Here is a 13,291-nt window from a genome sequence, read left to right as displayed (position 1 = left end):
AGGAATCGTTAAAACAAAGAAACTGTTACGTGAAAAGATATGGTTCCCGGCATAGACTCCAAAGTTGAACACAAGGTTCATGGATGTGTCCCATGTCAAGCAGCGACAACGTCAGGAAAGATCCTCCTGAGCCACTACGAATGACTCAACTACCGGATGGTCCCTGGCAGGAAGTCTCGGTTGACTTTAAAGGTCCCTTTCCGACTGGTGAATACTTGCTCGTGATAGTTGATGACTTTAGTCGTTTTCCTGAAGTGGAAATAGTAAGCTCTCGTCAGCAAGATCGGTAATCCCTAAACTAGACGCAGTATTTGCTCGTCAGGGTATCCCTGAAATAATACGCACGGACAATGGACCGCCGTTCAATGGCAGTGAATTTACTAAGTTCGCAGAATTCTACGGTTTCACTCATCGTAAATGTACACCGTTGTGGCGCGAGCAAGCGGGGAAGTTGAGCGGTTTATGAGAACATTGGTGAAAGCTATCCGGACAGCAAGCAACTGGAAGCAAGAGTTGTGGGGTTTTCTTCGCCAATACCGTGCTACCCCACACGCGACGACAGGTGTTTCGCCCAGTGAAGCACTGAACGGCAGAAAGATGAGAACGACCCTTCCCCAAGTCCCGACAAAGACTGTCAACGACAAAATTACGCAGTAGAGATGCTGAACAAAAGGGCAAAATCAAAGCAAACGCCGACAAGCATCTCCATGTGACTGAATCCCACATCAAAGTAGGTGATCGGGTGTTGGTGAAACAGAACAGAAAAAACATGCTCGATCCACCATACAATCCTCATCCCTTCATAGTAGTTGAAAGGAGAGGAAACGCTATAACTGTCCAAAGAGGTGAGGCAAGACTTACAAGGAATGTATCCTTCTTCAAGAGACTCCCTGCAGACACTCCCATGAATCTAGATACTCACAAATTGAGCGCGAAGCGCTTGGCGTGACTTGGGCAATTTTGCATCCTCGTCGCCAAAAATGTAAGATCCAATAGATTTAGGGGTTGTTTACTCACTGTAATAACAGACACATTTCACTACTCAAGTTGACAAGTACTTTCATGGTCGACGCCATTTTATCTTGTGACCTTTGTTGTAACCCTAGCAACCAAATAGATGGCGCTATACTGTTTACTCTCAGAGGGGGTTGGTAAGCTTGAACATTACACCCCCTTAAGGCGAATCCTCTCCTTTTTGAACAGCTACGCATGGCGATTTTGTTCGAGATATACCGGGCCGGACATTGTCATTGTGATGCAAGCCCGGGATGCATGCAGTTTCTGCATCCATCACTCCATTGGCATTGCATCTGATGACAATACGCGTATACGTCTATACTAGTCCGAATAATCAGACCCAGAACAAAATATTAATTTCTGACATGATCTTGTACTATACCTGATCTCATGTACCAATACCTTGTGTATTGGTACATGATTCGGCGGGTATACTTCAGCAATAGCGAATAAGTGGTCGTTTTTTACTCTTTTCAAAACGTCACATGTACACCAAATACAGCCCCCGAAATGATCTACTTTTAGCGTGCCTTAACTCCGAAACAGTTTAGTCAAAGTTAAAAATGCGATCCCCAACCCTTTGCTTACCTTGGACGAATTTGCAGTATTTTCCGCTAGACGAGTAAAGAATGCCCGGTACTTGCCCGGTACAAACATAGAAATGGCAACATTTGCTTCAGTCCTGGTATGAATATTTCTTCCGTAATCCAATGGTTCCAACGTGGGCATCACGATGATAGTCTCCTACACAACCAGATTGTGTCGGCCTGACGCTCGTCGATCCTAAAAGTGAGGACAGCGTGAGCTCTTACCTGCGTAAAAGTTAGTCTCCACAGCAGCCAGTTTGGTTCCGCTCCCTCCACACAAACAGTCTGCCAATGATCACGAACTGGTCCTTTTTGATTCGCTAACGGTTTTCTGCCGACGTCATCCATCTTGACGTCAAACAAAGCTTTCAATTGGTCGATCGGCTAGACGGCTACTTTATTATTCATGAGCAAGTTTGACCCGCCATCTCGCCACACTGACTGAGGTCAATCAAGTTCCCGTATGTACAGCTCTACGGCTACAAACGTCTAGCCAATCAGAAACGACGTTATAAGTGGCCATTGGCAGACTGTTTGTGTGGAGGGAGCGTAACCAAACTGGCTGCGGAGGAGACTACGTAAAAGTCTGTTCGACAAAGGCAATAAGGATGATTGACAGCGCCGTTCATTGGGCGGAGCCATTATATTACGTCATGACAGCAGACAGGTTGCGCTGTTCTCTGACCTTGACTGTTAAATCACGTAGACATACCGTGACCTGGGTACACGATACAAAGCTGGGGGATGCGACTGCGGCCGCCATTTTGACACGCGGTATCTACTCTTCAGAAAAATTACTTTTGGTGACGTTTTATATCAAACAATTTTCGATAACGGATTTCTACTAGGATTTCAAATTTTTATTAATGAAGGTGCATATAGTTTTGAGGAATAACACGGGATGTTTCGAGTTTTATTTCAACTGGTGGTGTAGGAAGGTGAGTGAATTCGTGAATGAGGGCGGGGATTGAGGTTTCGTTGTTTCAACGATCCGATAGTAGGATACGAAACGTAGGCTAAAAATGTCTAATGACGCCATGTTAACATGAAAACATTAGCTGTTGCGAGGTCAGTGTCGTTGAATTAGTTACCTAAATTCCTTTCAGGATATTCTGATTTCACTTATTTATGATGTGTACGCAAATTCACCATATAAACTCAAAAGTGTGAATGCAAGCTGTTATTGCTGACAATAGAAACATTGTTGCAAAGTCATTAAAAACAGGTATGTATTACAGACGTACTTTGGCCGAAAGGAGATACAGGCCAGTTAGGCAGTCTAATCTTGTACTGGGTCTGAACTGTTTCCATATGAAATCTTGATGGCAAATTGGACAATAGAAGCACATGGTTCTACGTGACAGCTTTTTAATCCCTATTCAGGTTACGTGAATCACGCTATTGTGGACCATGCTTCTGATACTTGAGTGTTTGGACATGCGGAGCGGTTTTTGTCTACCTCTCTGTTTGTAAACAAACCAGGAGGTCGAAATCGTCCTCCTCGCCGAATACGAAAGTCAGCGTAATAGTACGGCACTACGTCTATACGACCTTTTTTTGGCCAAGTAACAAAAATAACATGTATAATTATATCGTCCGGACTTTTTCAAAAATCGGTGAGGGAGGTCCTTATTATTTGTTATTGTGTTATTTTTTACCATTCATTTCTGTGTAAAATTGCAATTGCAAAGTGTTTGTCAACACTACATCATCAAATCGGGGAGACCCACTGATATTTTTGTTATTTCCCGAAAGCTCTACCCCTAGCTTGAAGAAAGTGTTTGCAATGTGTTTTTAAATGATATATACCAAGAACTTCTGAACATGTCTTTTCATCACAATAATTTTAGAAATAAAGTAAGGTAGCAAATATGAAAAATAACAAAAATATTTGAAAATCTCCAAAAATCAATTCAATTCAATTCAATTCAAATCGGTGAGGGCGGGGACGATATACATGTTATTTTTGTTACTTGGGCTTGGCCTTATCTACGTACGTTTTTAACAGACATTATAGTAAATAATAAACAATAAATTAACATTTTATTTACTAACAAAATTCCTATACCTATTCCTATATACTCCTGTTAAATTTTGCTTAAAATACGATGAAAGCTTAATGACCCGGGCTTACTGACAACTGACATTTACTGGGCCCAAAGACATGCAGCACCATATTTAGATCCGTTTCCCAATTTTTTTTTCTTCATCTGCCCACAAAATATATATAAACTCAATACCTACATCTGCATCTATCTATAATAATTATGTACCTTTGACAAAGCTTTCCATACGCCGCTGTTGTTGAAATTTCACTTCATTCTTCCTTTTTTTGTAAAAAGCAATATAATTCTTTCGGAGCACTTTCTGTCAAGAAATATTCTAAGTAGAACCTTCAGTTGTTTACTAATATTATATATTATTGCTGTAACTTTTTACATTTAGCAATAGCATGCAACAAATGCCCAGAATAAGAGAATGAGATTGGCTTACTATTTGTGCTGTTTAACACAAATATAATTTCAAAATTGGATAAAACACTAAAATACAAATAACTACCAGAAGAGTGCTAGTAGCGTAGTGGCGTAGCATCATAGGGGCATAAATTCGTAGCATCATAGGGGCATAAATTCAAAGTTCTTTATTTTTTTCAGCTTTGGAGTGTCCCTAGACCTAGCCTAAGTTTTTTTTTTCAGCTTTGGATTGTCCCTGGACCTAGAACTAAATGCTAGGATCATTCATGGTTGATTTATAAAAATAATAATAAATAATAAAAAATTGTAGGCCTATATGTTTTGAATAAATTTGTACTCATGTCATACTCTATTAATGATTTCAAAATGCATTGAATTTGTATGCATTTTGAAATCATTAATAGAGAATGACATGAGTACAAATTTATTCAAAACACATAGGCCTACAATATTTTGTAGGTGGGACTATACTCGCGTCAGTATGGTACTATGAAAATACCATTTAATGAATTCACACTTTATATTATGATTACAATTGGGGTATAATTCTGGTTTACCCTGTGCACCCTGTGTTTAGGTTCAATTCTTGTTTAATCCCCCCTCCAATATTTTGCTAGAGGGGGATGGTCAATACAATCATCCCCCCCCCCAATGTTGACGCCTGAATATGGGTTTCTGAACAAATTAACCTCTGACCAAATTCATTCCACAGGCTTTCTCAAGTTTGTTTTATCAGTTTCATGTTTTTGCCATGAAAGTTCACTCTCATTCCTGATATTCACATGACATGCAGCATCATTTATAAAAGCCTAACAATATTAATTTGGGAATTAGTTACCAAAAATCAGCCCTTACATGTACATGTGATGATCTCCCCTTAAAGGCCCTAAACAGCAGCTGTCAAATTCCTGGATGTCCCTTTTCTTTAGTACAAATTATGTCATTTTAATTGATGATTTTATTTGTTTACCTTTTTTGATATCACACTAAACATCAAAAAGGTTTGTAACCACAGGACTCTCCTCTCCTCTCTCTCTCTCCTCTCCTCTCTCTCTCCCCCTCCCTCCCCTCCCTCCCCTCCCCTCCCTCCCTCCCCTCCCTCCCTCTCCCCCCCCCCACATTTTCTCCCCCCCCCCCTCCCCTCCCCTCCCCTCCCCTCCCCCCCCCCTCCCCTCCCCTCCCCTCCCCCTCCCCTCCCCTCCCCTCCCCCCTCCCCTCCCCTCCCCTCCCCTCCCCTCCCCTCCCCTCCCCTCCCCTCTCCTCTCCTCGCAACTCCTCTCCTCTCCTCGCAACTCCTCTCCTCGCAACTCCTCTTCTCGCAAATCTCATCTCCTCGCAAATCTCATCTCCTCTCCTCTCCTCGCAAATCTCATCTCATCTGTGAAGATGATGAATGTTGGATGAATTGTTTATTGCAGGCACTTTAATGTCTAGCGTTTTAGCTATATCGTTTAATTTTACATTTCCACGTCTTTTGTTTTTTTTTCAAATGGACAGATATAGCAGATCAAAACGGTGAAAAAAAAGCATCATGGATGATTATGAAGACTATTTGGACATGGGACTCTTTGAAATACTTCTGAAACATTTCGAAAATGTTCAGGAAGATTTACACAGTCTTAGCCCAGGCTTTTTCGGGCGTGATTTTAAAAGATCACACCTACGAAGCCCTTTTCGAGTAGCACTTGACGGTATTGAATACATATGTAATCTCCTTCAAGACTTGAAACGTCTACAGTCAGATGCAACCTTCAGTGATGTTACCATCAAAGTAGATGGAAAGGTGTTCCATGGCCATCGATGTGTTCTTGCAGCTGCCAGTCGCTACTTTGAGACCATGTTCTCTTCTGGATTCAAAGAGGGCAAAGCAAATGAAGTTGAACTTAAAGAAATGGATGGAACTATCTTTGAGATGATTTTCAACTTCATGTATTCTGGGCAGATAAACCTTTTTGAAGATACAGCACTTCCTGCACTCCATGTAGCAGCATATCTTGGGGTTCGCAATGCAGAAAGAATTTTCATTGATTATTTTACTCGCGCTTTAGAGGATAATCTGATGTCATCTGTAGATACCTTGCCCGTTTGGGATGCAGCAGAACGCCATGGTATGCATGAGCTCTCCGCTACAATCTTCACACATATACTGCGTTACTTTGATTACATCGTAAAAACAGATGTTTTCTTGGAGAAAGCACCATCTAAATTAATAGATGAATATCTGATACTTGAGAACATAAGCTCTGATGAACAGGTATGTATTTGTATGTGCATATGCCCCCTCATTAAGTTTTGTTTTGTAATTTCCCCCTACCCTCTTTTTGATCCAGTTGTACCTAGGGGCGGATTTAGGGGGCGCAGCTGCATCGCCCCTCTATTTTTTGACTAGCAAAGGCGCCAGCCTAACGTAAAAATACAAAAAATGAAAGAGATAAAAAATAATGAACAAATTCGGCCATGAACAGCAAGCAATGGGCCAAAACCGTTGAGTTTTCGAGGGGGTAACCCCCTTAACACCATTTTTTCGTCGTCGACCAAAAGGCGCCCCCTCTATCCAAAATTCCTGGATCCGCCCCCTAGTACCCATTTTAGATGTATGTTTGTTAGAATGCTAGCTGGGGTAAGATTATGCTATTGGTTCCTGTGATGAGGGGAACCCCTGTGTTTCAGCCTTAGGAGTAAGTGGTTTCGAACCCTTGTCACATGTGTGTCCTGTAGTTGCTTTGTTGAGAATGCTATTTATGTGTTTTATATATTTTGTTGTTATTTTTGGATGCTCTTCATCGCTCATAACCTCATAGGTCCTGTTGCCTCATGTAACAATTTTTTAAAGTGCAGAGAGGGCACCTTTTAACTCGGCAACGTCTAATCAGCTCGTCAAGTGGGCATCATCTACTGACCAATTGCAAGGTGTTTGAAGAGGATATCTGCCAATCTGAGTTTTTCTGGAAATATAGTAAATTTTTTGTAATTGAATTCCTGAAAATGTTCAGAATCACATTTGTGTACATCCATATCAAAACGATGCACTTGTCGGCTGCTACATGTGTCTCATTTCACATAATAGCTATGAATAAATACCAGACTCATCTCAAGCGGAGGTCACTTCAAATCATCCCAAGTCACATGGTTTAGGAATACAGAGAACATTCCTTAACCCTATGACTTGGGGATGGTTGGAAGTGACCTACACTTGAGATGAGTCTGGTATTTATTCCTAGTTATTAGGTGAAATGAGACACATGTAGCAGCCGACAAGTGCATTGTTTTGATATGGATGTACACATTTTTGTTCTTGCTTTTTTTCTTCCATTTTCATTGATTAAAATAATAATAAATAATTACCATATCCCCCTGTATTCAGCTCTTGAGCCGGATTGTGCAATGGCTGAAGCATGACTGGGAGAACCGCAAAGGCGATGCATGCAAACTCCTGCAAAGTTTTCGTCTTGGATTGCTACCAAAAGACAAAGTGCAGGAGTTGATTGATGACCAGATCCTGGAGATTCCAGAATGCAAGGAGATGATGGATGATCTGATGGAGAAGTGGGCAGAGTTGGAAGGTATTGAAGATCCTTTGAAGTTGCCAGAGTCTTTCTTGCCAAGGGGAATGAGGAGGGTAAGCTTAAGGCAGTGGCATATTTTGTGTTGAAGAAATAGTAACATGAACTGCAAAAATGTGTATTCTAAAACAGCATGTTTTCATGTACACTGTATTGTGGGAGAAGGTGATATGGAGATGTAGTTAGTGTTTCCAAGTTCCAAGTTTCATTTCTTCCATTTCTGTCTCGCCTGATAAGGCAGGAGACTATGTAATCACTTTTCCGGATGTCCGTGTGTATGTGACAATTTGGTTTTGATTAATGCTCTCAGCTGAACAGTTTGAATCAAGCATTATTATGTTTTGATGAATCCAAGTGTGTGAAAATATTTAGATCCAACACATAATAATGGTAAAATTGGATGCTTTTTGCCCAATATTTATTGGTCTCGCTATGAGTGTTACAACTGTTCTGTTGAGCTCTCTAACTCCCTCCAAATTCTTCATAATGGGCTTGCTCATATTATTCTTTCTGCTGATATCAAAACACCAATTGATGACATGATGAGTATTCTTCATTGGAATCAATTAAATGATACACTGTAAATCCAAGTGTTTTGGGTTTCTGTAACACTTTTTAAATACTGCAAGGTGTTTAATTTTTCATTTACCCAAACACAAACACCAAAGTAAACACAAAGAGTAAACACATGAGAGTATTTAGATTCTAAACATTTCAGCATGTTTACTTTCATATTGTTTAGAAAGTAAATGCACATGTGTTTACTTTGTAAACATTTGGTGTGTTTACTTTCTACAATTTCCCCCTCCCCCACCGTAGTGCCGCCACTGATTGTACATGTACATGTATATATGGATGACCACTCCAGACAGTCCCTGATCACATTTTTAATATTCTTGTGATTTCATTCATTCATTTCAATATTTGAAACTTAAACTTTCGTATGAGACTGTGTTATTGTTTTTGATTTGCATTTTATCAGACCCTAATTGCGTTTGGAGGACAACGAGACGTTTTAGATGATAGGGACGAATTTGATGAATATGACTCGGATGAAAGCATTGACAAGAAATATCAAGAGAAAGAGTTGTTTGGGCATTACTTTGACAAGAAAAAGAAGGAGTGGACTCTCCTACGCCACCTTGAAATGCCGGGTAAAGTCTGGGGGTTGAAATATCCGTCTGTGGTGGCAGTCAACAGAGATCTATATCTTGCTGGTGGTTGTCGATGTAAGTCATTTCAAATATTATGCTGATTTTTTTAAATATTTTTTTTTAGTTATCAGAAATGGCTGTATAGCAGACTAAAACAAGGAACGAGTAGGCTAAAAACACAGTACGAACATAAAAAATCCTGCATTTCGCATAGCTTATTTTACTAAAAAAGACATAGCACTTTTTTGGCCTAAGCCCTTCATCCAATATGGAAGTTTTAAACTTTACCATTAGCACATAGCATTTTCTGCGTCAATAACTGCCATCTCATATGCATAGGGGTCATTCCGTGCCAACTTAACAAATGGGTTGGCTGGTCACTCTCTCCAATTTTGTTTTAAATCACTTAGGGGCTGGGCAATAATTATGAGCCCTGGGGAGGGTAAAATTGGAGGGGGGGGGGGGCAAGAAATTTTGGTGAGCCTTAAGAGGGGGGGGAAGCAATTTTGGCAAGCCGAGAGGGGGACAAGCGATTTTTGGCACACATTCATGGAGCGCCTTTTAAATAAAACACTCTAAAAAGGCTTAGGAAAACAGTATGGAAACGCTTAAATATGCAAACTTTCCTGCTCGCTGCGCTCGCAACATGTATATAGACCATTTAAGGTTTGAAAATTGGGATCCCCAAAATTTGGCATGCACAAGGGGGGGGCAAAGATTTTTGGTGGGCCGAGAGGGGGCGCAAGCGATTTTTGGCAAGACGTTTGGACATTTTACCCCCCGGGGGGCCTCATAATTATTGCACAGCCCCTTATATCAATGCCCTATGAGCCAAATGAACACATTTCAAGTGGGCAGCAACAACAAGGAGTTGAGACCTATAGTTTCAAATGTATTATTTGGCCTAAAGGACTGTGGTTTTAAACAAAATCTGAGAGGGTGAGCCGCTAACTTTTTCTGCAAATTTGTTGAGTTGGTACAATATCATCGCCCCGATGTCTTCATGGCAGAAATTGCCATAATGGTAGATTCTTCAACAGCCATGCATGGCCATTTTGTTCTGACACTATGGGCTGGTGGACCTCCGACTAAGGCTATTGACAATACCGACCTCTAAGATCAGTGAGCCTGGTACATCATCTGCTTTTGACTGCCCTCCACCAGTGGTCTACACTGCACTAGTACCGTGTTATGTTCCGTAACCTGAGTGTTTGCAAATAAGGGCAGCTGTCATATTATTTGTTCTGCAGATATGAAATCTGAATTTCTGTCAGTTTTTGATTTAAAAACGCAAGGTTGAAGTTCAATATGCTCACTTAAAGTTATCATTTACAAACCAAAAATGTTAGATATTCATCATTTTCTACCCTGGTATCCAAAGATCTCATCATCTGAAAATCAACACACATGTATCTGCATGCATAGAAGATCCATTAGTATATTGATTTAGTTTCCCTGCATGTACAATATAATTATTTACCAGGTGCTGTCGCTGTGTGGGAAGACTCTTGGATTAATTTTTACCCTGTTGTAATTGATCATTATTCTCACATTTATAATGAATGGAAAGAGCATATGTATTTAACTGTATGTCCAAACATATGTTACACAAGAATGAATATTGTTCAACAGCCTTTGCATCGGGGCCTGAGATTGGAATTCCAGTTTCCTTTCTCACGAAGTAAGGGCTAAGAGTAAAATTGTACAATTGTGTTTGGGAGTGGCCTTCTCTCTTTCTCTTTTCCTAGCTATTTTCTTCCATTTCTTGCTTTGTTTATCAAAGCTATCTAGGCCAGCATGCATATATTAGCCTACACTGGCTATTCAGGCTTGTGCATTTGTATGAGCTTGGAACGGTCCATGGTTTTCCGTGGATTAGCATGTGTTCCTCACGGACCAACCTGGGTAAACAAACAAACAAACAAACAAAAGTTACATCCTCATGAAAGTTGGTATGGACCAAGTACCATTTCAATTATTAGGTGGTATGGGAGGGGTGGTGTACAGCCCAATGTGGTTGTTTATGTTAAAACAAGATCCTTTTGGCCGTGATGTTGTGCAGGTTAATAAAATCATATTATATCATATCATATCCTCAATAAAGGTATACTGATTTTATTTCTTCCAGATAAAAAAAACAATTCTTACAATCTCTATGATAGTAAACAGCTCTTCAAACTAGACGGCAACACCTACAAGTGGACAGAACTACCACCGATGAAATATGCACGTTCTCGTTTTGCCTTGGTACATCACGATGGTTTTCTCTATGCTATAGGAGGAATATGTTACAGGCATGCATCTGAAGGTAGAGCATCATTGACTCAGTATTATAATGGTGTAGAGCGTTTCAACCTATCAACACAGAAGTGGGATCATATTTATGCCCTACCCGTGCCCATGGCATATACAAGCGCCGCGATTGTTGAGGGTAAGATTTTGGTTTATGGGAAGTTGAAAGATCATGTCGGTGAGGAAGAAAAATTCTGGCTAGTTGGTTTTGATCCATTGACCCAAAAGTGGGTAAAGATTCAACAGGAAAGATACCGGGATGCTGCACCACATAGTATCCTTGTAGTCCATGACGGTGCCTGCTACCGTGTTAAGTATGAAGTGCAGGATGCAACCGGTGCATCATGTCTGATGTCGCCAATGATTCGCATACCTCGCGTTAATCACATCGAAATGAAACCAGTGAGATCTGGAATGACTGGTTTTGGAGCTTGCATTGGACATGAGGTAGAAGGTCAGAATACACTCCCTGAAAATTATGTTGGTGCATTCCACATTGATGGACATATCTACATCAATAACAATAGGTTTGCTCATAAGACAGGTGCAGTTCAGGGTGATCCAAATTCAGAAGTAGAGGATCAAATTGGATGGAGTAATTTTAAGGTTATGGGTAAAAAATGTGTAGTAGAGTATGCATTTGATTCCAAGAAGATGTGGTAAATATGCATGAGAAAGCACCAGTTGGAGCTGGTATAAGAACATTTTTGAAAGAAGAAGAAAGAACATTGAAGGACAATTACAATTAGAAGATTTTGTGTTGTCTTTTTTGCTAATTTTCCATGGGATGTTAGTTCATGTGTGACACATTAGTCCAGGGTCCAACGATTTGCGTGGAAAAAAACGATTTGCGTGGAAAAAATAGCAAAGAGTAGCAAATATTGTATAGAAATGCGTGAAAAAAAACCCCCAGCCAAATGCACAGAACTTTTATGCATAAAATACATATATTAAACACAGGAACAAGACAACATGTCAATTTCGAAAAGTTTGAAATTTGACCCCTGTGACCTGTGTTGACCTTTGTTTGACCCTAATGTGTTAAGGGCTACTTTTTAAATTTGGGAACATGTCTGGTAATAAACACCCTTAGCACTTAAAAACATAGGTGTCATTAAATCCAAGAGGGGGTGCAAAGTAGCCCTCTTATATGCCCAACTATTAAATGCACTTGTATGCTTTTGAGCAAACTGTTTCTGAATAATGGTATAAATTGAAATAATTCACTAACTTTTATGCCTCAAAGCAGGGGTATATATTTTCACAGAATGACTACTTTTCCATACCTTAATTTTCAAAAGATATTTACTCTTCTTCCATAACTTCCAAAACTGCTTATTTTTTCCATACCAAAAATTATCAAATAAGTTTATATACACCTGTCTCTAATTATTTGTTTTCACAAACAAGCTTTATGTCAGTACATGGGAAAAAAGAGATCTTACCCCTTTTTTCTTTCATGATCTGAATAATAAATTAAATAATGCACTTACTTGGGTGCCTCAAACAGTAAATGAATACATTTATGTACTTATGTGGTCTCACAAACAAAGGCAATGTATGGTATGAACATAATACCTATACTGGCAGTAGCAGTTAAAATACACCTCTCGCTGTTTCACTACAAAACTACATACCCTATATATCAGTTTGAGCCAACCAAATGAGATAAAAAGAAAGAATTTCATTCAAGCGCATAGATTGTAAATGCATGTATCAGCAAATTAAATCTCAGGATTCAAAGATAAATAAATCCAGCATCTTGGTTCATTTTAAAAGGGTATTACAATGATGTAAAAATTTTGTAGGAAAAAATATCATGATAGCGTCTGTTACGGTTGCTTTAAGCCATTTATAGTGAGGTACTAGTGATTTAAGACTATTCATGTTAGTAGAGTAGTGCATTGTATTGCTTGTGTTACTGATATTTATATTATAGGCCTACTTTGTGCCTGTTTGCACAGGATTTCAAACATTTTATGGTTTTCACAAATGTATAATAAAGTTATTAACAAGTAGACTTTCCAAGTTCAATATCTTGAAATTTATATATTTTATATGACATTTTCCAATAGTTAGTATTCTATTGAAATTACTATTTGTTACTTTAACTTACTATGCAAACAGCTATCAGGTATAGAAAAAGTGTGTCTCAAAGCTATCACACACATTTTTTACGGTGCGCATTTGCCTTGGAGGGATTG

General features: G+C 39.6%; 1 protein-coding gene across 1 annotated transcript; it reads left to right on the top strand.

Moving 5' to 3' along the window:
- Window positions 1-5,587: 5,587 nt before the first annotated feature.
- LOC140165373 (kelch-like protein 30) lies at window positions 5,588-11,924 on the top strand. Its single transcript, XM_072188695.1, has 4 exons — window positions 5,588-6,332; window positions 7,443-7,697; window positions 8,624-8,870; window positions 10,924-11,924. The coding sequence occupies exons 1-4, from the start codon at window positions 5,610-5,612 to the stop codon at window positions 11,748-11,750; spliced, it is 2,052 nt and encodes a 683-aa protein (XP_072044796.1). The 5' UTR covers window positions 5,588-5,609; the 3' UTR covers window positions 11,751-11,924.
- Window positions 11,925-13,291: the final 1,367 nt, after the last annotated feature.

Source organism: Amphiura filiformis, chromosome 12 (genome assembly GCF_039555335.1).
Source record: "Amphiura filiformis chromosome 12, Afil_fr2py, whole genome shotgun sequence".
In the NCBI taxonomy this organism is placed as follows: domain Eukaryota; kingdom Metazoa; phylum Echinodermata; class Ophiuroidea; order Amphilepidida; family Amphiuridae; genus Amphiura; species Amphiura filiformis.
The sequence above is the reverse complement of the archived record's forward strand: the minus strand, read 5'-3'. Positions and strand labels throughout refer to the sequence as shown.

Coding starts and splice junctions, on each gene's coding strand:
- LOC140165373 (XM_072188695.1), top strand. CDS start 5,610: ATGGATGATTATGAAGACTATTTGGACATGGGACTCTTTGAAATACTT. Junction 6,333..7,442: donor ACATAAGCTCTGATGAACAG/GTATGTATTTGT, acceptor CCCTGTATTCAG/CTCTTGAGCCGGATTGTGCA. Junction 7,698..8,623: donor TGCCAAGGGGAATGAGGAGG/GTAAGCTTAAGG, acceptor GCATTTTATCAG/ACCCTAATTGCGTTTGGAGG.